General features: G+C 42.9%; 1 protein-coding gene across 7 annotated transcripts in view; it reads left to right on the top strand.

Moving 5' to 3' along the window:
• Positions 1–363: 363 nt before the first annotated feature.
• The window catches only part of Wipi2 (WD repeat domain, phosphoinositide interacting 2), a 40,176-nt gene continuing 18,023 nt past the window's right edge, over positions 364–22,516 (top strand). For 2 of the 7 annotated variants that reach the window (XM_023713422.1, XM_023713418.1), the window contains exons 1-3: positions 364–638; positions 4,122–4,175; positions 9,532–9,614. In XM_023713422.1, coding sequence (XP_023569190.1) covers positions 565–638; positions 4,122–4,175; positions 9,532–9,614 — 211 coding nt within the window. In that variant the 5' untranslated portion in view covers positions 364–564. The remainder of the gene's footprint in view (positions 639–4,121; positions 4,176–9,531; positions 9,615–22,516) is intronic. The other 5 variants (XM_023713419.1, XM_023713417.1, XM_004629606.2 and 2 more) reach the window with 3 other exon arrangements.

Genomic DNA, 22,516 nt, shown 5'->3' with positions numbered 1-22,516 from the left:
AGCCGTGGGATTACAGCCATGTACCACCACTCCAGGCTCCAAAAACTTCTTTAAAGATATGGAGGTGTAGCTCAGTGGGAAGGCCCTGGTTCAATCCCTCTCTGCCAACCTCCTCCAAAGAAATGGTGCGCATCTGCACTTATTACAACGATCTGCACTCCCAAAGCGGTCTTACGCCGAGAGGGCACGCAGAAAGTAGCCGGACACCGCCCCCTTTTCTCACGCGCACGCGCGCTCGCAGCACCGCACAGCGCGTTATCACGCGTGCGCGCTCGACCGGAACCGCACCTCAGGCCGGCGACGGAGGGGCGGGGACTCGCCCGTGCGCCTGCGCTTGGAGAGGGCCTGAGGCGCGGGGGCGTGGCCGCGCAGGCGCGCAGGTCGCCCCGGCCCCGGAGCATAAACAAGAGTGGGGCCGGGATGAGGCGACGGTTGATCCCGGAGCAGCGAGTGGCGGCGAGCGGGACCCGGCACAGACCCTGAGCGCAGCTCGAGCCGTCCCCCGCGCGTGCGGGCGCGCGCCTGCTTGGCCACCGCTCGGGCCGACCCGCCGCGCGCGCAGCCATGAACCTCGCGAGTCAGAGCGGCGAGGCTGGCGCCAGCCAGCTACTCTTCGCCAACTTCAACCAGGACAACACGTAAGGCCGGGGTCGAGGTCCGGGCCCGGGCCAGGGGTCAGGGGTCAGAGGTCTCGGCGAGCCCGGGGCGGCCGCTGGCGCCCAGTCAGTCAGGGGGTCGCGGCCCCGACTTCCAGAGCCAGAGCAGAGGCGCTGCGCCCGGGGCGGGGAGGACCCGAGGGAGGCTCGCTGTCAGGCTCGGACCCCGCCGCTGCCCGGCTTGGGGTGGAACTTTGCGGCCTGACTAGCCGTCCCGGCCCTGGAGCGGGGGTGGTCTCATCTCCCGCCTCCGCCTGCAGGCTCAGCCTTTGCCCCACTTCTCTCCTTCTGCCCTCCTTGTGCCCCCGCATCCCATGGCCCCTTCTCTCGCTCGTCTTCCTTTTGCGCTGTTCTCTTTGCCAGGTGACTTTGTCCGCTCCGGACAGCACATTTAGCAACGTGCCGGCCTCGACCCTGGAGAAACTGAGCCGAGAGAAGTGTTCGGGACCCACCCGAGCGGCCTCAGGGTGCAGGTCATCCTTAGGCAAGAGAGACCCTAATGCCAGCTAGTAGATTCGGAGCCCTGCTTATTCAGCTCCGTGTGTGACAGGGGTCGGGAGCTACCTTTTCAAGGCGGCCTCGGATGGGTCATGAGGGAAGTTAATAGATAAAATTTCTGGAGAGAGAGAAAGGATGAGTTATAGGACTGGAAGGGAGAAGAGCCATCTTGGGAAGTGAGTAAGAGGAAGTGATGTAAGAGGAGGAGGAGGAGGAGTGGGTCACTTGGCATCATTTGAAGTCCTTGGTTGTTAATGGCAGAATGGAATGAGCAAAGTAGAAAATGTAATTTTTTTTTTTTTTTTCTTAACCAAGTTGGAAGTGTGCAGCACCCTTGCAAAGTTGTGAGGCTGGCAGAGACATTCACACAGCTATGGAGAACAGGAGCCAACCCCCTGGCCCAAATGACACCTGAGGAAATTCAAGCCTAGAAAGATTTTAGAGCATCCCTGGATCTAACAGTTGGTTAACAGTAACATGGGGGCAGGAGCAGAATCTTGTGTTCTGAGTTCCCTTGCAGTGTTCTTTTCACAGTGCCATGCAGGTTTCTTGTTTTTGTTTTTTGTACCTCCAGAGCAGAATTCTGACATTTCAGCAATAATGGTGTAGCAGTCTGAAGAGGTTAAGGCTGGCAACTACTGTAATGTGTGTGACCAAAAGCCAGCACAACAAAACAATCCAGACGACCTGTTGCAGTTTGTTGTAATTGGGATCTACTAGGTAATCTGAGACAAGAGGAAGAAATTTCAAATCATTCTGATTGAAAGCCTTTGTATATTTTGGTTATAGGTTTTTGGTTTGATTTTGGTTTTTTTGAGGCATGGTAGTTCAGGCTGGCTTTTAGCTCACTGTGTCACCCAGACTGACCTTGAATTTGGCAGGGATGTTCCTGCCTCAAGCCACTGCTGGTGTCACAGGAGTGCACCACTATGCCCAGCTAAAGCTCTTACTTGAGACCAGTAAGAAATGATAGTGTTACGGGGTTTTTATACCTTTTCTAAATGATAGAATTTCCAAAACATCATTGTCTAGTGGCATCCACTTTTAACTACTTACTATTTCAGAAGGAAGTCAAATACAAGAAAGCCTTCTGTTTTGTTTTGGTTTGTTTTTTTGGTCATTTTGAGACAGGCTTTCACGATGCAGTTCAGGCTGGACTTAGAACTTGCTTTGGGCTGGGCATGATGGTGCACACCTGTAATTCCAGCACTTGTCAGGCTGAGGCAGGAGATCACTGCAAGTTCAAGACCAGCCTGGTCTACCAGCCTGGCCTTCCAAGTTCAAGCCCAGCATGAACTACATAGCAAGACCCTGTCTCAAAATGACAAAAAAGAAAAGAAAGAAGTGCCTCACTTTGTAGCCCAGGCTGACCTTAAGCTGCAGTGATCCTCCAGCCTCAGTCTCCTGAATGGTGTGTGCCAGCACACCCATCTCTCTTGTTATCTTAAATGGGCTGCCAAGTTCCTCATATACTGGAATGTTTTTATTTTTTATTTGTTGTTTTGTTGTTGTTGTTTTTAAAGACAGAGTCTCACTGTGTAATTTAGGCTGGTCTTTAACTCCACTATATAGCCTGAGCTAGCCTTGAACTTGAAGCAGTCCTCCTACCTTGGCTTCCCAAGTGGTGGAATTACAGGTGTGTGTACCACCACTCCTGCCTCTACATCATAATTTTGACTTGCTAAAGAGAAATTTGGAGAATAAACAAATTAAGAGGAATAATAAGTTTTATTCAGATTTTATTAGAATAAGATGATTCTGGGTTTTTTTTTTTTTTTTGATTCTGGGTTTTTGAGGGGATGTTTTTGTTTTTGTTTTGGTGGTGGTACTGAGATTGAATCCAGGGCCTTTGCACTAAACTACAGCCAGTATTTTCTTAGAAGTACCAGGAATTGAACTCAGGGCTTTACACTTGCCAGGCAGGTGCTGCACCGCTGAGCTAAATCTCAGCCCCCATATTTTTTTTTTTAAATTTTATTGTGTGTGTGTGTGTGTGTGTGTGTGCGTGCGCGCGCACGTGTGTGGCCAGCTCAGCCCACCAGGGGGGTGCAGCTGGCTGGTATGTGGTGCTGAGGGATTGAACCATGGTCCCTGTGCTTTGCTAAGCTTGTTCTAAGTAGGTGCTTTAGACCACTGAGCCATCTCACCAGCCCCCCCATATTTTGTATTTTCATACAGGATCTAACTAAGGAAATCGATAAGCCTGGGGTAGAACTTTCAGTCTTCCTGCTTCAGACTCCCAGAGTATTGGTATTATAGAAATGTGCCACAATGCCTGGATGATTATTTTTTTGAGTGCTGTGTCAATGTTTCAAAACTGCATAAAATTTGACAAATAGCTCATATTGTCCTCTTTGAAGAACTAAGAAGTTTAACCATGAAGAACCCCCCCTTTATATTTAGTAGTTAAAATATATCTAGGACAGGAAAAGATTATAGCAGTTTTGAGAGGTCGTTTGGTCTTTCTCTCTCTCTCACATTTTTTGAAACAAATACTTGCTGTGTAGTTCAGGCTGGCTTTAAACTCACTTTGTAGTCCAAGCTGGCCTCAAATTTGTAGTGCTTCTGCCTGTAATTTGTTTTAAAGCAACACCTGAAAGAAATATATATGTTCCTGTGGTTCATGCCTTTCCCTAGTTCTTTCCCCACTCTAAAATTTATCTTAGTCCTATAAAGGAAGGTGATCTTTGACAAGGCCAAAGATGTTGGTCTACAATCCACATGTAATTTACTTAGGGATATTTGCATGCCGTTTTACCCAGTCAGATTTATATAAGTTATACCGTAGTTTTACTTGTTTTCATCATTTAAATGCTTGACAACACAATATTCCTTCGCACCAAGCTGTATTTGTCTTACCTTTCTTGTAATATGATCTCAAGCTTTTCTTCATGATTCTTATCCTAAAAGTATGATTAAGTTTTATTTGCTTTTTACCATTTATTTTGTTTTTGTTTTTTCAACTAGAGAAGTGAAAAACAGAGCAGGAGCAGCGGTTCGCAGACATCTCCATTTTGACTGGTTAGTTCCCACCCTGGTTTCTGGAAGTAACACTGTAGAAGGCTTGCATTGGAGCATTTTGGATTTTTGAAGTGAAGTTACCAGTGAATAAGCGGCAGGTGGTCTCTTGACTGTTCAAGGGAAATATGGACTAAATTTTTTCTGTGGCTACCATAGCCTATGGGAAATTAGTGGCCATGTCTGTTTCAAATGACATTTATGAAAGGGATAGCTTAAAGAAAAGAGTATGCCTTCTTAAGCTTTGTGTTTGAAGAATTGATGTTATGAAGTGTCTGGAGGTATTGATTACTTTTATCCATTGTGTTTCTTGTTTCCAAGTGACAATCGCTGTTTTTCTCTGTCCTCATCTACAAATTCAAGGTTTTTGAGGCTCCTTCAGCTTTAAAGTTAGAAGCCATTCTGTCTATTGTGCAGAGGATGATATGGTTGAGGACACTGCCCAAGAGCAGTGGCCAGTGGCAAGGATAGTGACCCATGGATATACTTAATGCATGCACGAGAGAAGCTGTCTGCTTTCTGATTTCTGGTATGGGTTCTGTGAACAGTGATAGCATCACAAGAGAAAAATTAGTGACACATGCCTATAAGTCCAGTACTTGGGAGGCTGAGGCAGAAAGATCCCCACAGTTCCAGGCAGCCTGGACTGTATATATTGCAAGGCTCTGTCTCAAAATAATAAATAAATGAATCAATTTTTAAAAAGCTTTGCCTTGGGTACTCATGAGTCTGAAAGGCCTTTGGGTCGTCCAGGTACAGGTCTGATATGGAGACATGTGAGTTGGAGGGATATACTATCCCACCAAAAACTCATGGTGGCTGTGGTCCTAAGTGAGGCTGCCAGAACCTACCAGGTTTTTGGCAACAGCAAGGCAGGCTGCTTCCTCTTTACAGTGTTGCTCTGTCCCCTGTTAAGCTCATAACTATGAAAAAAGTAATGAGAGGTGTGGGCTTTAAGGATTGATGGTTAGGAACAGGATAGAGAAAAGACGAAGTTACATAGATCTTGTTCATATATGTGTGTGTACGTTACTGGGCATTGAACACAGGGCCATCACACTGAGCTACATCCCCAGCCTGCCCCCTTCCCCTTTTTAATTTGAGACAAGGTGTACCCCATGCTGGCCTCAAACTTGCAGCCTCTGCCTGCCTCGTCCTCCAGAGTGCTAGTATTATAGGCAGGTGCCATGATACCTGGCATATTGTCATTTTTTAGATGAAATTCCTTTTAGATATGGAATGCTAAAGTTTGAATTTTTTTTTTCCGAAACCAGGGATTGAACTCAGACCCTTGTGCTTGCCAGGGAAGCGCTTATTCTCCTAAGCCATCTCCCCATCCCCTGAAGTTTGAATTTAGTGACAGAGATTTTTACTTTAAGAAGGCCCAGGAGCATTGTGAGCTGAGCTACATAGCAAGCTCAAGGCCAAACAAAACTATATGATAATATCTTGGCACAAAACCAAAGCAAGATAATTGGATCAAAGGCAAGCGTTTATTTTGGCTCCCTTCTAAAATCCTCATAAAATAGGAATCTATAAAATGTCAAAGTTTTGTTTTTTTAGACGGTGTGTTGCTTTGTAGTTCAGGTTGGCCCCGAGCTCACTAGGTGGCCAAGGCTGGCCTCAAACTTGTGATGCTCCTCCTGCCTCAGCTTCCGGAGTGCTGAGATTATAGGCGTGCACCACCATGGCTAGCCCAAAGTGATAATACAGCTTTTTTTTTTTTTTTTTAATGATCATTGCTAGTTTTTCCCTTTGTCAACAAAAAATCCCACTTAAGATTATTTATAAGTGCAAATCTCCTATCTGTTGCTCTCCCTCCCTCATTTTTATGTCTGCTATGTTATTTATTTTGGTGGTGCTGGCAGTTGAACCCGGAACTTTTGCATTGTGCTATATCCCCAACCCCTTTTACTATTTTTATTTTGAGACAGGATCTTGCTAAATCACCATGTTCCCCAGGCTGGCTCCAACTTGTACTTTTTGCCTCAACCTCCCAGAGTGCTGAGATTATAGGCATGGGCCACTATCCGAACATGAGAAATTATTAAAAGCAAAATCTACAACGAAACATGTGGGAACCTGATTGTTGGCTTTGGAGTGGAAAATCTCAACACATACTTATAGCTTACATGCTACGGACTGAGCCACCCAGGATGCGCTCTCCCACTGAGCCATAGCGCCAGCCTATTAGTTTCATTTTAACTAACCACCTTTACTAATACAGTATATTCTCTTGCTATACTGTATTCACATCTCAGTAAATGCTTGGCATGTTTTTGCTTCAACTTTTTATTGATTCAGAGCAGAATGTAGTTTTGTAGACCTGGAATTGCTAATAATTCTAGCTGAGGTATTTAATATTACAAATTAGTTCCTTTTCTTTGTGTGTGTGTGTGTGTGTGTGTGTGTGTGTGTGTGCACGCGCTTAGGACAGGGTCTACAGTGCCTCACTGAGTAGATCGGACTCATAGTGATCCTCCTGTTTACAGCCTCCCACTTGCTGGGATTACAGGCATGCACCACCACGACCCAGTCTCTGTGCCCGGTGGGTGGGGGTAGGGCAGGGTCTGGCAGGGCCTGGTGGGGGGCAGCACCGGCATAGCAGGCCCGGGGATCAAACTCCAAGCCCCTGTGCCTGGCTTTAATCTGCTGTGCTATTTGGCTAGCCCTTCAAATCAGTTTCTGAATCGCCAAAAGAATATCAAATTTGATTGCCAAAGTCTAGTTTTAACAGCTTTGGTCTAAGGGGAAGAGCTGAGAACCAAGATGTCTTATAATCAAGGATCTGGTTCTAAGGTTCATTAATCTTGCCTGAGACAGGCCCACTCTATGCTTGTTTTATAGGTAATGCTAATAAATGGGGTGATTTGTTTCCCAAGTAAAATTAGGGGAGAGGCTGTTGGTAGAATGGTCACAGGAAAAATGATAACTTTCAGCAAAACTAAAAGGGAGGAAAGGATTGTTTTCGGTGTTGTTTTGTTTTGTTTCAGGTGTTGCAGCTTTAACCCAGGGCCTTAAGCACTCCCTTGAGTCCCTTCTCCCACCCCTGGAGATACTTTTATTAAAATACTATAGCCTGGCCATTTGATGTGGGCTATACAAAACTCAGCTCAGAAAAATTTGCCTTGTTTTTAAGAACACAAGAAGGTATACAAGAATGATTTCTTAAAAGTCAACTGAAATCAGATATGGTGGCATAAACCTGTAATCCCAGCACTAGATAGACTGAGGCAGGAGGACTGCCTGGAGTTTAAGGTTAGCCTGAACTACATAGTGAGACCCTGTCTCAAAAAAATAAAAAAATAAAAAAAAATCAGAAATAGTCCAAAAGAGTTGCCTGGTAAGCTCAAGGTCCCAAGTTCAATCCCTGGTGAAAAAAAAAAAAAATCAAATAGTAAGAGGGAATGGTTTGTGTCCTAAAAATAGCAGACTTTAGTTATCTGGAAAATATTTTCTTGAGCACCAGTTTCCCAAAAGTTCTAGATTGCTGGTTTTTGAGACAAGGAATTACTGTGTAGTTCAGGCTGGCTTTGAACTCAGGGTGATCCTCCTGCCTCAGCCTCCAGTGTGCTGGGGCTATGGATTTGTAGTGCAGCTAAATGTTCCCAGGTTTTAGTACTTGATTGTTTAGTTGAAATGATTCCACATGGTAAAGTTGTTGGGATACTAGGGATTGAACACTCAGTCCTTATTGATTTGATTTGATTTTTTAAAATTTATGTGTTTGGTACAGGGTCTCACTACACAGCTCTGGACTCAGAGTGATCCTCCTGTTTTCAGCCTACCCTGCCCTGGGATTACAGGGTGCATCACCACACCAGGCCTTTGGAATGGGGCCGGTGTGGCATGTGGAGATCGAACCCTGGTCCCTGTGCTTGCCTAAGCAGGCGCTTAGTCCACTGAGCTATTTCACTGGCCTTCTTCTTGATTTTGAAACAGAGTCTTAAACTTGTAGTCGTACCTCTGCTGCCAAGTGCTGGGATTACAGATGTATATCATCTTGCACAGCTAGTATTTTTGCAAAGAACATATTAGCTGTAGGAAGACATTTTATTGTTGGTTTTTTTCTTTTTCTTTTTCTTTTTTTTTTTTTTTTTTTTGAGATAGAGTCTCACTATGCAGTTTAGGCTGACCTTGAACTCACTGAGATCCTCCTGCCTTATCCTCCCCAGCACTTGGGATTATAGGCATGCACAACCACACCCAGCTTCTGCTCATTTGTACTAAGATGAACCGATAGAATTTAAAGCTTTAGTAGTGCTTATGGCAACTCCTTTGTGGGAGCTGATTTCTTCTACAGGTATATAGGAGAAGCTGAAAGTCTGAAGTTCTTAATGGATAACATGATTATTAAACTAGCCCTGAATTTATGTTGGGGTACGAGTATGAAATGTCTGTCTTCTGGCCTTCTGCTTTATGCATCTAATTTCACATTCTCCCAGATACTGCAATCAAATCATCCTAGTATCTGACTCTGCCTTTGTCCCACTGCTTCCTGCTATTTGCACATCTTTTCTGCACTTGAAGGGTGTGCTTTTCTTCTCCTTTTTGCTTTCCCTGGTCAGTCAGGTTCTGTAGAGAGATAATCCCCAGCTGAGGAAACCTTTCATTCAGTGTCACCAGTCCCTTCTGCTAGAAAGCTGGGGAATTGTCCTGAGGGCCTTTGCTCTTTTTTTTTTTTTTTTAAATGTATTTGGTAGAGGGTCTCACTACGCATCTTGGACGCATAGCCTACGCCCAGACTTGGTGGCTGGCTCAGTGCACCCAGGGATGGGGCCAGCACAGCATGTGGTACCAGGGATCAAATTCAGTCCCAATACTTGCCTAAGCAGGCACTTAGTCTGCTCAGCTATCTTACGGCCCAGTAATGTGTTTTTCTGCAATAAATGTTTTATTTAAGTATTTACTATATAAGATTGGGAGTGGTGATACACACCTGTAATCCCAGCACTTGGAGGCTGAGAATAGGAGGATTACTATGAGTCCAGTCTTTGTGATGAGACACTGCAGACCCCATACTGAATACATAAAAGAAGAATTAAATACTGTATATTTTTATCTTATCTCATATATTGTGATTATCACAGTATACTTTCAAATATGCAGTGCCTACTTACTATAGTCACTATGTGATATGTTAGAACTCCAGAAAAAGTTTTACAGTTTTCAAATAATATTGCCCTTATTGGGTGTGTAACATCTTGGTCTGCCACACACCTCTACAAACTTTATGAAATTACTTGGACTGTTAATTTCTGGTAGAAATGGTGGTTGCTAATTGGTAATGTGGGAGCTGCTTTGCATTGTCACTGTCTACATGTATCAGCTCTTATTTCTGAATTTGGCTTTTTTGCAGGTCCCTAGCTGTTGGTAGTAAGTCCGGTTATAAATTTTTCTCCCTTTCTTCTGTGGATAAGCTGGAACAGATCTATGAATGCAGTAAGTGTTGCTTTATTTTTCCTCTTAAAAACCATAGACTAGTTGTACTTAAATTGGAATGTAGTCTTAGGTTCAGACATGTAGAGCCCGAAGTCCAGATGGCACCTAACCCAGCCCTTTTCTTCCACTGTGGTCTCTGCAAGAGGTGATGGTAGTGACTGTGGATGTTCTTCAAGATCTTTTTCTATGCAATTGCATACATACAAATGTACACTTACAGTTTTGTTTTATGGGCTTTTTAAATGAAAGGTATCTAATCAAATGTATTCCGTAATCTTTCCTTCCTTTAAATGCCATTTAAGCCATTTAGGTTACTACTGTAAAGAGCTTCCATAAAGTGGGAAATGTTACGGTTCCTGTCAAAATAGCTTATTTTCTTGAGTTACCGTTTTACAACTTTTTTTTTTTTTTTTTGCGGAACCAGGGATTGAACTCAGGCCCTTGCACTTGCCAGGGAAGCACTTATTCCACTGAGCCATCTCCCCGGCCCCATTTTACAACTTTTGAGTAGTTATATGTCAGAGAGGTAGAGTAGAGTAGCAGAACAGTCATAGGCTTTGGCTTCTTGCTCAGTCATTTAGCATGTGGCTTTAGATAGATTGCTTCATTTCTGGGCCTCGGTTTCCTTTTATTTTTGCAAAGCATGCTTGCCTATGAGATTGCTGTGAGGATTAGAGGTGATAAAGAAATGACAGTAGAGGCATAGATCCAGTGCAATGACAGTGGAAAGCTTTGGGTTCTTTCCATGTACATAATTTTTAAAATTTAGATTCACTTTTAGGTGTAAGACATAATGCAGCAAAAAAAAAAAAAAAGGAAAAAAGGGCCAAAGAAATAGCTTATTCGCATAGAGCACCACCCTGGCAAATGCAAGGTCCTGAGTTTGGTCTCTGATACCAAGAAAGAAAGACAGACAGACAGAGTAAGTAAGCAGATGCTTTGTCCAGTTTCCCCAGTGGTAAAAGTATTGTATAGCCTTAATGTAGTACCACAACCAGAATACTCACATACATCTCTCCTGTTCATGTCACTAGTTTTACTTGTGTCTCTGCAAATTCTCTATACAGTTTTATACCTGAGGAGGTAGCTGCCACAATCAGTTCTATGAAGACCCTTAAGATCACCCTTTATAACCACACCTGCCTCCCTGCCACTATACCCACACCTACCTTGCATCTCTAGCAACCTCCAATCTGTCCTCCATTTATTTCTCAAACTTGGAAATTGTTTGTCAGATTTTTTTTCACTGGAACGAAGTACCTGAGGCAGGCCAGGGATATAGCTTAGTGGCATAGAGCCTGCCTCTCAAGTGCAAGGTTGTGAGTTCAATTGCCAGTACCAAAAAAAAAAAAAAAAAGTGAGACCTGGACCCAAAATACCTGAAGCAAGCTAAGTTTATTTAGTCCACCATTTGGAAGTTCAAGAGCATGTTGCGGGGTTGGTGAGATGGCTCAGTGGTCTAAAGCACCTACTTAGAACAAGCTTAGCAAAGCACAAGGACCACGGTTCAATCCCCCAGCCCCACATGCCAGCCAGTGCCGCCCCCTGGTGGGCTGAGCTGGCCACACACACACACACACACATACACACACACAAATAAATAAAATTTAAAAAAAAAATTAAAAAAAAAAAAGCATGTTGCCTGCTGCCTATGCTTAGTTCTGATGAAGCACACCCTTCTTCCAAGTTTGTCACATCCTTAGGAGCATGTAGTAACATCTGAAAATCAAAGATTGCTCAGGGTGAGGCTTGCATTTCAGAGGCCTGTGTTAATCACTTGTGAAGGAGGACAGACCCTCAGTGACCCAAGGACCTCCTGCTAGGGCCCTCCTCTTAAAGATTCCACCACATCCCAGTAAGTATCACCGCAGTGGACCAAGCCTCCAGCCCACATACCTATAGGAAACACAGATCAAATCCAGACCATAGCAGAAGGATATAACATTCTGATGGGAATTTATTCAAGTTGTCCTCCTTCATTTTCCTAATAAATGGTTTGAAACACTTCAGTATAACTACTTTCCTGTGGGAAGGATCTATGGGCTGATTCTGATTTTTGACTTTTGCACATTAACTGTTAGGTGGCCAGGTGTTGTAGTGCACATATGTACTTCCAGCTACTTGGGAGGCTGCAGCAGGAGGATCACAAAATGATACTGTGCAACTTGGCAAGACCTTGTCTCAAGGGCTTGTCAAATAGCTCAGCAGATTAAAGCACCTGCTTAGGCAGACGCAGCAGCCGGGGTTTGATCCCTGGCCTGACGTGCTAGCCTCACCCCTGGGGCGAGCTGAGAGGTGATTGAGACTGAGCGTGATGGCATGCACCTGTAATCCCAGCTCTTTGGGAGGCTGAACACAGGCGGATCACTATGAGTCTGATCTATGTAGTGAGACTCTGTAGACCTTGTAGACCCTTACTAAAAATAAAATACAAAAAAACAACTTGTCTCAAAAGTAGGGGTGAGTCAGGGTGGTGTGCCCCTTGTTTCAATCCCAGTACTGCCCCCCCTCAAAAAAAAAAAAAAAAGAAATTGGAGTTGGTACAGAAAGAAAAGGAGAAAAATCTGTTACAAGCATTTGTGTTAGGTTTTTTTTATGTGCATAGGTGGTTTTGGAGATAAATGCCCAAGGGAGCAATTGCTGGGTGGTATGGTATTTCCATGTACAGATCTTTAAGAAACTACCACTTTAGGGGGTGGGGGGATGGCTCAGTAGAATAAGCGCTTGCCTGGGAAGCACAAGGATCTGAGTTCAATTCCCAGGTCTGCCAAAAAAAAAAAAAGGATTAATAGGATTAAATTTATGGGGCCAGGAAGATGGCTCAGTGGAATAAGTGCTTCCCTGGCAAGCACAAGGGCCTGAGTTCAATCCCTGGTTCCTCCAAAAAAAGAAAAGAAACTACCACCTTGTTTTCCAGGCTGGCTATAGCATTTTACACCTTCACCACTAAAAAGTGAATGAGCTTCTCTGCACTCTCGCCAGAGCTATCACTGTATTTTTCTGTCACTCTGATATGAGTGCATTGTTATCATTATAGTTTTGTGTTCCCTTAACACTGTGTTTGGGGCCGGGGAGATGGCTCAGTAGGATAAGCGCTTGACTGGCAAATACAAGGATCTGAGTTCAATCCCCGGTTCCGAAAAAAAAAAAACAAAAAAAACACTGTGTTCATCATCTTTTTGTGTGCTTACCACTGTCTATATCCTCTTTGATGAATCATCTGTTCGTGTATTTGCCCACTTTCTAATTGGGTTGTTTGTTTTTTAAAGCTATTCTGTGAATTCTTTATATACTCTACATACTAGTCATTGTTGGGATGTGGCTTTTAATTATTTCCACCCCCTTTGTGTACAACATTTAGGGTAGACCTGAACTTACCTGTAGCCAGTACCTGAGCATCCTTGTTAGCAACTAAGGAGCATAGCACTCGTACTCTGCAATTTGTTCCTCTGGGATATAGGTTCAGGAAGGGACTGAATATCATTTTGATGTCTACGTGAGATGAAGTGTACTGGAGTTTTTTAGTTTAGTTTTGTTTTTTTAGACCAGAGTCTAACTATATAATTCAGATAGGCATTGAACTCATTATATAAACTTAAGCTGGCCTCAAACTCAACAGTCTCAACAGTGACCCTCCTGCCACAGGCTCCCAAATGCTGGGATTACAGACATGCCGCCATCACACTCAGCAAGTGTAAAGTTGTGGGAATCAGGTTATTTCCGTATTGGCAATGCCAGTGCTTCCTGGGTGTTCTGCTATTGCCAGATTTGCTTTCTCTGTGCTTTGGGTTCCATTTTGAATTCCATCTTTTCCCTTAATCTCAAGAGTGAGCACTATGGAGATAACTCAGCAGTCTAAGTGCCTGCCTGGCAAGCGCAAGGTCCTGAGTTTGATCCCTGGCACCACATCCCGTGCTGGCCCCTCCCCAGGCATGCTGAGCCAGCCACCAAGACCGGGGGTGGTGGTGTACACCTGTAATCCCAGCGCTGGGGAGGCTGAAACAGGAGGATCACTACAAGTCCAAGCTGTGTAGTGAGACCTGTACCAAATACATTAAAAATAAATGAGAGATTCCACTAGGTTATGTGAGTGGATATCTCCTGTCACTCTCACATCCACTGGCACAGCACATTTTAATCTTTAGAATCTGCCATCTGCCACCCCATTTTGGTTGTTGAAGAGAAGAGGGACAACATTCCATGGTGACATGGATCTGACTGAAAGAGGACCAAGACTAACATGTTAGCCAGGCACTGGGGCACACGCCCATAATCCCAGTACTCTGGGAGGGAGGCTGAGACAGGATTGCTAAATCTGTGCATCAGCTGTCCTAGCAGTGAGCCCCCAGCCCTTTGTAGAGAGTGAACAGCACTAGGCTTCTTTAGACTCAGTTCCCTGACCTATGGTTCCTGCTGGCTATCTCAGACTTTACTCTACTTTTGTCCTCAAACTTGTCTCCTGGTGCTTCCTAAGTCTTGAGTTACTGAAGATGTGATCTAGATAAAATAGTTGTGAACCAGGGCCAGTATTCCTGGAGATCTCTCCATAGGATCTTTCCTCTGGAAAGATAGCCGTCTCTGCAAAAGGATTGCTGTGGCCTCAGTGAATGGCTGACATGTTCATTAAATCTATAGCCAAAAAAAAGTATTAAATTGTTACTGTAATCACTCTTGGCTATTTTGAAATGCACAGAATCTCCTTCCCTGTTTGGAGGCCAAGGGTTTAGAGAAGGGTAAGAGAATACCAAAACCTTATTTTGCCTCTTCTATGGTATAAACTTGGTTGAATGGCTTTTTTGGCACCTGTTAGTCAAAGGCTTTGGTAGAATCAAATGTGATGTCGTGATAGCTAGTCTTGGGAGGGCGGGGGAGGCACATTATCAGGAATCAAACTCGGGACTTTGTGTTTGCCAGGCAGGCTCTATACTACTGAGCTATATCCCTGTCCCTGATAGCTAGTCTTTTAATGAAAGACTGTTTACTGACCAACATTGATTAGTTGTCCCCTTAGTGAACTTCAGACCTTAAAGATAGATGATAAAATGGAAAAAGAGTATTTTTAGAGTTCATTCTTTAAACTGCAGCTGTTTCTTTTTTCTGTTCCGAGAATACTACTTGTCCTGTCTTACATACATTCTTTGAGTAGATAAAGGAGAGTGTCTTGGAAAACAGTAAGCTCTGGGTCAATGTCCAGGTTTCTTTTTAAGAATCTCATTTCCGGGGCTTGGGAGATGGCTCAGTAGAATAAGTGCTTGCCTGACAAGCGCAAGGGTCTGAATTCAATCCCCGGTTCCGCAAAAAAAAAAAAAGAATCTCACTTCCTATCTCATTACTTTAGTGCAGGCTGAGTATTGGCTCATACCCTCCTAATTCTTAGCATCCATCATAAAATCAGATCTTTGCTATCAGTCTCTTGCTGTTACAGAAAGAGTAAGTCAAAGCTGGTCTCTGAGAAAACAAAATTGACCACTGCTTGTTCTTTCATTTCTTTAAGTAAAAAGACCTAAAACCTTTACCCCCATAGCATTGTAAGATTTTTGCTATTGTTACTTGAAGCTTAAAGGTTGCAAGAACTCTTGGGCACACCTCCCCTAATGTCTGCTTGTGTCTTGTGTGTTTTCTTCTTCCACTGCAGGGTCAGTTCTTGTTGTTTGAAAATACATTGTACACAAATGTGGTCTGTCATCCCTAAAATGCTACTGCAGTAATAGCCTCCACTATTATGCAACATGAATAGAAAGAAGATGGGGATTTACTGTTTGTAAAATATCACAAAAGTTTAGGAGCTGCCTTGATCAAATTGCACATTGTGCCTTTTCTTTACACCTTAGAATTTTTTAAGCCAGGAGGCATCACTCAGAAAGTGTAAGGGTTCCAAGACGCTACCTGAGCAAAATGTTCCTTAGCTCAGCACAAGTGACTGGAGCTCCATAGATTAGACAAATCATCCATTGCCTCGTAACACCTTTTATCACACTTCTCACTCGACCAAGAAACCAGTCATCCTTTACTGGCCATCATCTGCATCTTAAGGGCCAAAAAATGGTATTTTCTGACATTGTTCCTACTTGACAGACCACTTGCCAGTCTGTACATTAATTTTAGTGAGATTTATAGTAATGGAGAAACTCTGATTGCCTCTCTTTGCCTGAACCTGTGGTAATGGACTATTGGATTCTTAATTCCTATCCCTGCAAAGCTCCAGACACTGGACAGACTGGTGTGGAAGTGTATTCTATCAATTATTTAAAGGCTTTGTTCGTCCCTTCCCACTTTAGGAGCTTTATCATTCCCAGCTGTAAACCAGCAGAAGCAAAAAAAAATCATTCTATCTTCAATCAAATAATTGATTTCCCAGGTCACATCAGTCTGTAGGAGAGGCCACCTAGAATGAGTCTTTAAAGCCACAGGCCTTTGCCACTTGAAGTCATTGAAGTTTATGTTTAAAATTCATTCATGTCTGAATGCTTGCTGGATCTGTGCCGTATTGAATGATGCCATGGCCTTGTTTTTTTGCTTTTTATTTGACTGTCATATCTTTTATTTACCAGCATGCATTGTGGTATACCATTGTTCCTAAGCTATCTGTACCTCAGTTTAGTGGAGAGTGATTGTTGAGTATGTGGATTCCATGTACATGCTGTAATTTTTCTTTTTTTTTTTTTTTTTAATACCAGAGATTGAACTCCAGGCCTTGAGCTTGCCAAGCAGGTGCTTATGCCACTGTGCTATCTTTCCCAGCCCTATAATTTTTAAAATTTTTTTTTTTTTTTTTTCGGAACCGGGGATTAAACTCAGGCCCTGACAAATGTAATTTTTTTTAACTTTCAGAGATTTTTTTACAGTAAAAGAGGCACTGCCATTAATCCCCTTGAGAATATGCTACCTTACTTCAAACACATCCTGTTCTTGACACTTTTGAAGCACTTGTGGAAGTCCTCTTTCATGAGTATCTTTAGTTGAGCTCTTGTGGCTGCCTCAGTGTCCTGATTCAGTTTAAAGCCTGACCCTTTTGTGGTCATTTGACTTTCGGGAAAATCCAGAGGTCTCATGGTGCCAGTTCTGGTGAATAAGATGGATGAAGATGCACTGTGGGGGTGTGTACAAGTCTGCTTTTCCTTTGAATCACACTCATCTGTAACATTCACTCTTAATTCTGAGCACACCTTATAAAAACATAAGAGAATTTCCAAGACTGCTTCAGAAAGTGGCATGAATGATGGGATAAGACCCAGGGTTAGCTCAGTGGTACAGCATCTGCCTGGCATGTGTGAGGTCCTGAGTTTGATTTCTGATATCAAAAAAAATAATGGGATAAATATGTTTGGTTTGAGGGTATCAGTGGCAGTGTGTCTTTTACTGTAGTAAATTGTTTAACACGGTATTTTTCAATCTTTTTATGTTTGGAAGTTCTGTTGAGTGGGAAGGATAATTTGGAAATGTCAGAGCTGTTTCTTTGCTGGGAAGTCTTGGGGAGTCTTCCCTGCAGTTAGCAAAGGGTTTTGGGCTCTCCTGGGTTACTGGATCCTTTGGACATCTGATGGAACTTACGTGTAGCTCTGATTTCAGAGGCTTTAGAAATCTCCTTGGCATCTATCCATATACCTTCTGAGACGCATGGCTACATGTGCACTGGGAGGGTCTGTCCTGACACTCAGTTTCTGTCCTGTTTCATGGTGGCAGCACTTCTTGATACCTAGCATCCCTGCTTCTTGCATCATATACCTCTTGTATCAGATCTTAATATATCAGCCAAAGTTCAGGCCTCTGTAGTGGGCTGCCTACATTGGCCTTTATTGGCTTTTTGAAAAACCTTTTGGCAGTATAATTTGTCTACCTCTTGAGGTATATACATCTTTTTAATGAATACAATTCAGTGAGTGTAGTATAACTATACTGGATTATGAAGTCTACTGTAATTTAATTTTGAAATGTTTTTGTAATCCTCAGAAGCATCCCTGAGTCCATTAGCAGTCACTCCCTGTTTCCTCTTATCACACAGCCACTGATCTACTTTCTGCTTCTATAGATTTGCTGTCTGGACATTTCAGATAAATGCAATCGAATTTGGCTGGCTTCTTTTATGTAGATGTTTTCATGCTTCTTTCCTGCCATGGTACGTTTCTATTTCTTGCTGAATAACAGTGTGAATAACATCACATTGTCTAAATAGATGGTTTTGTGCATCCATTCATCTGTCGATAGTCTCTGGGTCTTTGACATTTTAGAGCTGTTGTGAATAGTACTGCTGTGAACTTTTGTGTACAAGTTATAGTGTGTGGACGTATAGTACCTGCGAGATTGGAAATGTTGGATGGGCGTCTGTTTTACTTATGTGTGTATACTCCTGAAAGGCAGCTTCCTACAGTGGAAGTACAGGCTTGAGAGAGAGCTACATTTTAAAATCAGTAGATGGTTCCACATTGCCTTTGACAAAGGCAGTGCTGACTTGGCTTCCCATGAGCACTAGTCATAATTTCCTGTTAAAATGTGTGACTTTCTTTTTTAAAATATCCATTTGCCTTGATTACTGATAATCCTTGAATCAACTGAAATTGAACTCATGCACATTCTTCATTTGCTTTTATTTGTTTTTTAAGTTGATTGTTTTCTTTGCCTGTTTTTCCATTGGATTGTCTCTTACTATCTAAAACATATTAGTGGGGCTGGGAAGATGGCTCAGTAGAATAAGCACTTGCCTGGCAAGCACAAGGGCCTGAGTTCAATCCCCAGTTCTGCCAAAAAAAAAAAAAAAGAGAGAGAAAGGAAGAGTCTTTAGAACAAATTTGCCACTTGTAATTTCAGCACTTAGGAGGTTGGTTGTTTTTTGTTTTTCCCAGAACCAGGGATTGAACTCAGGCCCTTGTGCTTGCCAGGCAAACAATTACTCTACTGAGCTATCACCCCAGTCCCCAAAGGTTGTTTGTTAATTTATGTATTTGTGGGGTTGGGGAGATAGCTCAGTAGAATAAGTGCTTGCCTGGCAAGTGCAAGGGCCTGAGTTCATTCCCCAGTACTGCAAAAAAAAAAAAAAAAAAAGTATGTATTTGGTACAGGGTCTCACTAGGCAGGCACAAGCAGACTCATAGTGATCCTCCTGTTTTCAGCCTCCGAAGCACTGGGATTACAGGCATGCACTATCACACCTGGACTCATGGCTACTTAGCTCAGTGTGCCCCAGGGATAGGGCCAACACAGCATGTGGTACTAGGGAACGAACCCTAGTCCCTGTGCTTTCCTAAACAGGCACTTAGTCCACTGAGCTATCTCACTGGTCCTGGTTTTTTGGGGTTTTTTGTTGTTGTTGTTGTTGTTGGTTTGGTTTGGTTTGGTTTGGTTTGGTTTGGTTTGGTTTTTTTGACAGAACCAGGGATTAAACTCGGACCTTTGCACTTGCCAGGCAAGTGCTTACTCTACTGAGCCATCTCCCCAGCCCCCTGTTTTTTGTTTTTGAGACAAGGTCTTGCTGTTATATTCCAGAGAGCCTCAAGCTCGCTGTGTAGCCTCAGCTGACCTCCAACTAGCAGTGATCCTCCTGCCTCAGTCTCCTAAGTGCTGGGATTACAGTTATGCACCACCACACCCATCTTGGTCTTGCATTTATGTGTATTCAGGCATATCAGTCTTCTCTCTCATATAAGGCTTCTCTGTTCTCTAGGACCAGGAATTTTTTTTTCATTTCCCATGTTAATTGTTTTTCAGTGTTGTATTCTCCTACTTTGGTGTTGTTTGGCATGAATGCAGATTCACCCACAGTATAGTAGGTGAATGTAGTGTTTGTGAAATCTAGGTTGTAGATATGTGGAAATTCATTTCACTGTTACTTTTTGTGAATAATAGTCATTTTTAAGAAAAGAAAAACTTTCCAAGGGCCAGCCAGATAGCTCAGTGAACTAAAGCTCCTACTTAGGCAAGCACAGGGGCTGGTGTTTGATCCCCAGTGTGCCCTGCTCTCCCTGCCCCCCCACCCCCCCGGGCAAGCTGAGACAGTGCATGCCTATAATCTAAGCACTTGGGAGGCTGAAAACAGAAGGATCACTACAAGTACGATCTGTGTAGTAAGACCCTGTAGTCCCTGTACAAAAACATTTAAAAAAATAAAAAAATTTCCTGCCTCGGGCTGAGGATTTGGCTCAGTGGTAGAATACTTGCCTAGCAAGCTGGAAGCCCTAGCTTCGGTCCTTGGCACCAAAGAGGACCAAAAAAACAAAACAAAACAGAACTTTCATGCCTCTACACCATGTGCCAATTTAAAATAATAATAATAATAATAATAATAATAATAATAATAATAATAATTCTGTCCTAGATTTTTTTGGTTCCCAGGTTCAAACTTGGGGCTTTGTGCTTGTGAGGCAGGTGCTTATGCCACTAAGTTATCTCCCCAGTCCTAAAAAAAAATTAATTCTGAAAGATATCTACTCTATTTTTTTCATTAAAAATTTCAGGAAAGCCAGCTTGAAGACCCAGCAGGGTAGGGTAGCTGAGCAGACACACTAACCAGTGATGGCGAACCTTTTAGAGTTCTCAGTGATAACAGTAAACGCACTGTGGCACTCATGCAGAACGCTGGACACCACTACCTTAATCCATTAATCCTTTGCCTTCTCTGCCTACATTGAGGCTCGCTAATAGAAATTTTATGAATGGACATTTGTAAGCACACATGAAAATTGAAAGCACTTTTCAGCTCACACCCACCTCTATATTATTCAGAATGTGTTGCTAGCATTTCCCTAGATCTACTCTCATCACTTGCCCACCACCCACTTCACTGTGACATTGCAGGCACCAGGACAAAGTTCCTAAAGCATGCCTCAAGTATACCTAAGTAGGGTTGATCATTTTCATGTTTTTCTCATAGGGTAAAATTTATACACGGTGGAATGTGCAGTGAGTTTTGAGAAGTGCCCGCACCTCTAGGGGCTGCACCAGATCAGGGCTCACCATTGTTCTGCAAAGCTCTTCACAGCCTCCCTCCACCTGCAGAGGCAGCCAGGGCATGCCTTGTTTCTACTGTCCTTTACCCGTGCCTGGCTAGAACTTGAGGTTGGCACAGCAGTTTTCACTCAGCATAATCTTTGGAAGCACATCTGTGTTGTGTCTCAGTGCCAGTACATGCTGTGTGAGCACACATGTCTGCTCCTGAGGCATCCGGGTATATGTTGTGTAGCCTCATATGCATGTGTTATGGTTGTCTGGATAATTGTCCTACAGCACTGTTGGCTAGTGCATGCTGATTTCACAAGCAACCGGTCTTCCCCAAGAGGCTCTGCCATTTGTGTTCCCACCATCCCGACTTGCACATCCTAAGGCTTCAGTGTTCTCACTCAGTTTGGACATTGCTGCTATCATTTTAGTGTGTGGTGTGTAGTGTGTGTGTGTGTGTGCGCATGCATCCGTGCACATGCACAGTGCTAAAACTGGAACCCAGGCATCACACACACACTCTTCAGCCCTTATTATGATTTTAATCGGCATTTTCCTGGAGACTAATGTTTTTTGCTTCTTGTGTCCTGTCTAGGAATTCATTGCCTACTCTCAAGTCTTAGAGCTATTTTTTTTTTAGCTTTCTTTAAAAGCTTTGTAGTTTTAACTATACATAAAAGCTCTGTCATATTTAGGTCACTGATACATCTCAAATTAATTTTTGTATATGTCTTGTGAGGTATAAATCAAGAGTAGTTTCCTTATGCATTCCTATTCCATCACTATGTGTTGAAAAAATTTGCTTTCCTTACGAAGACTAGTTTTTTTGCTTAACAGCAGTCCTGTACGTGAATTTACTTTTGGGTTCTTTATTCTCATCCCTTGATCTATTTGTCAGTCTTCAACTTTGATCTTTTTTGAGATAGACTTAGATATGCTAGGTCCTTTGCTTTTGCATATACAATTTTAAATTCACTTTCAGTGCATAAAAAAGCTTGCTGAGAGTATAAAGATTGTATTGGACATAGGGATCAAATTGAGGAGAATTGATAAGCTAGAGAATACTCAATTTCCAATCCATGAACATCTCTGGTATCTTTGGTTTTTTTGTTTTGCTCGTTTTTTTTTTTTCTTTTTTGCTACTGAGGATCGGCATTTATGCCACTGAGCACTATCTCCAGCCCTTCTCTTTTTTCATTTAACTATTTTTCAGTTTGCCTTAGTGGTATATTGTGGATTTTGATATAGGGGTCTCGTTTCGTTTGTTCTTTCTTTCTTTTTTTTTTTTTTTTTTTTTTTTTTTTTTTGAGACAGGGTCTCGCTCCCCCTGAACCCACTCATGTAGTCTAGGATGGCCTCAAACTCAAAGTAATCCTCCTGCCTCAGCCTTCCAAGTGCTGGGATTTCAGGCATGTGCTACCACACCCAGCCAGGCTTGTATCTTTTATTAAATTTAGAATATATAATAATTTTGAGTTTGGCAGGATTGATTTTTTTAAAATTTCATTTCCACATTACTTGCTGCTGGTGTACAAAATAGTCTCTTTTTTTCTTGGTCTGGTTTGGAGTGGATCAAGGGCCTTGGACACACTAGACAAGTTTTTACCACTGAGCTACACCCCAGCCTCATTTTTGTGTTTTAGTCCTATATGCATTGCCTTGCTAATAGTTGCTTTTGTAGACTCCTAAAGATTACAATAGGGACAGTTTAATGGCTTTTTTCTTGATCCATGTGTTTTCCTTCCTTACTCTGTCCCTGTTGCAGTATGTGAAACACCTCCAGCACAGAGTGAGGAAAGTAGGCACCCTGGCCTCCTCCCTGGGATGGTGATCTCAAAAAGAAGATACATATAGTGTGTGTTAGTTGTAGATTTTTCATAAATGCCCCTGATCTATTAAAGAAGTTGCTTCCTATTCATATGTTAAATTTGTTTTTTTTAATGAGAAAGTTCTTGAATCTTAGAATGAGATGC

This window comes from Octodon degus, unplaced genomic scaffold, assembly GCF_000260255.1.
Source record: "Octodon degus isolate 3935 unplaced genomic scaffold, OctDeg1.0 scaffold00031, whole genome shotgun sequence".
Lineage (NCBI taxonomy): Eukaryota > Metazoa > Chordata > Mammalia > Rodentia > Octodontidae > Octodon > Octodon degus.
Note: the sequence above shows the minus strand (reverse complement) of the source record. Positions and strands in the feature narration are given on the sequence as shown.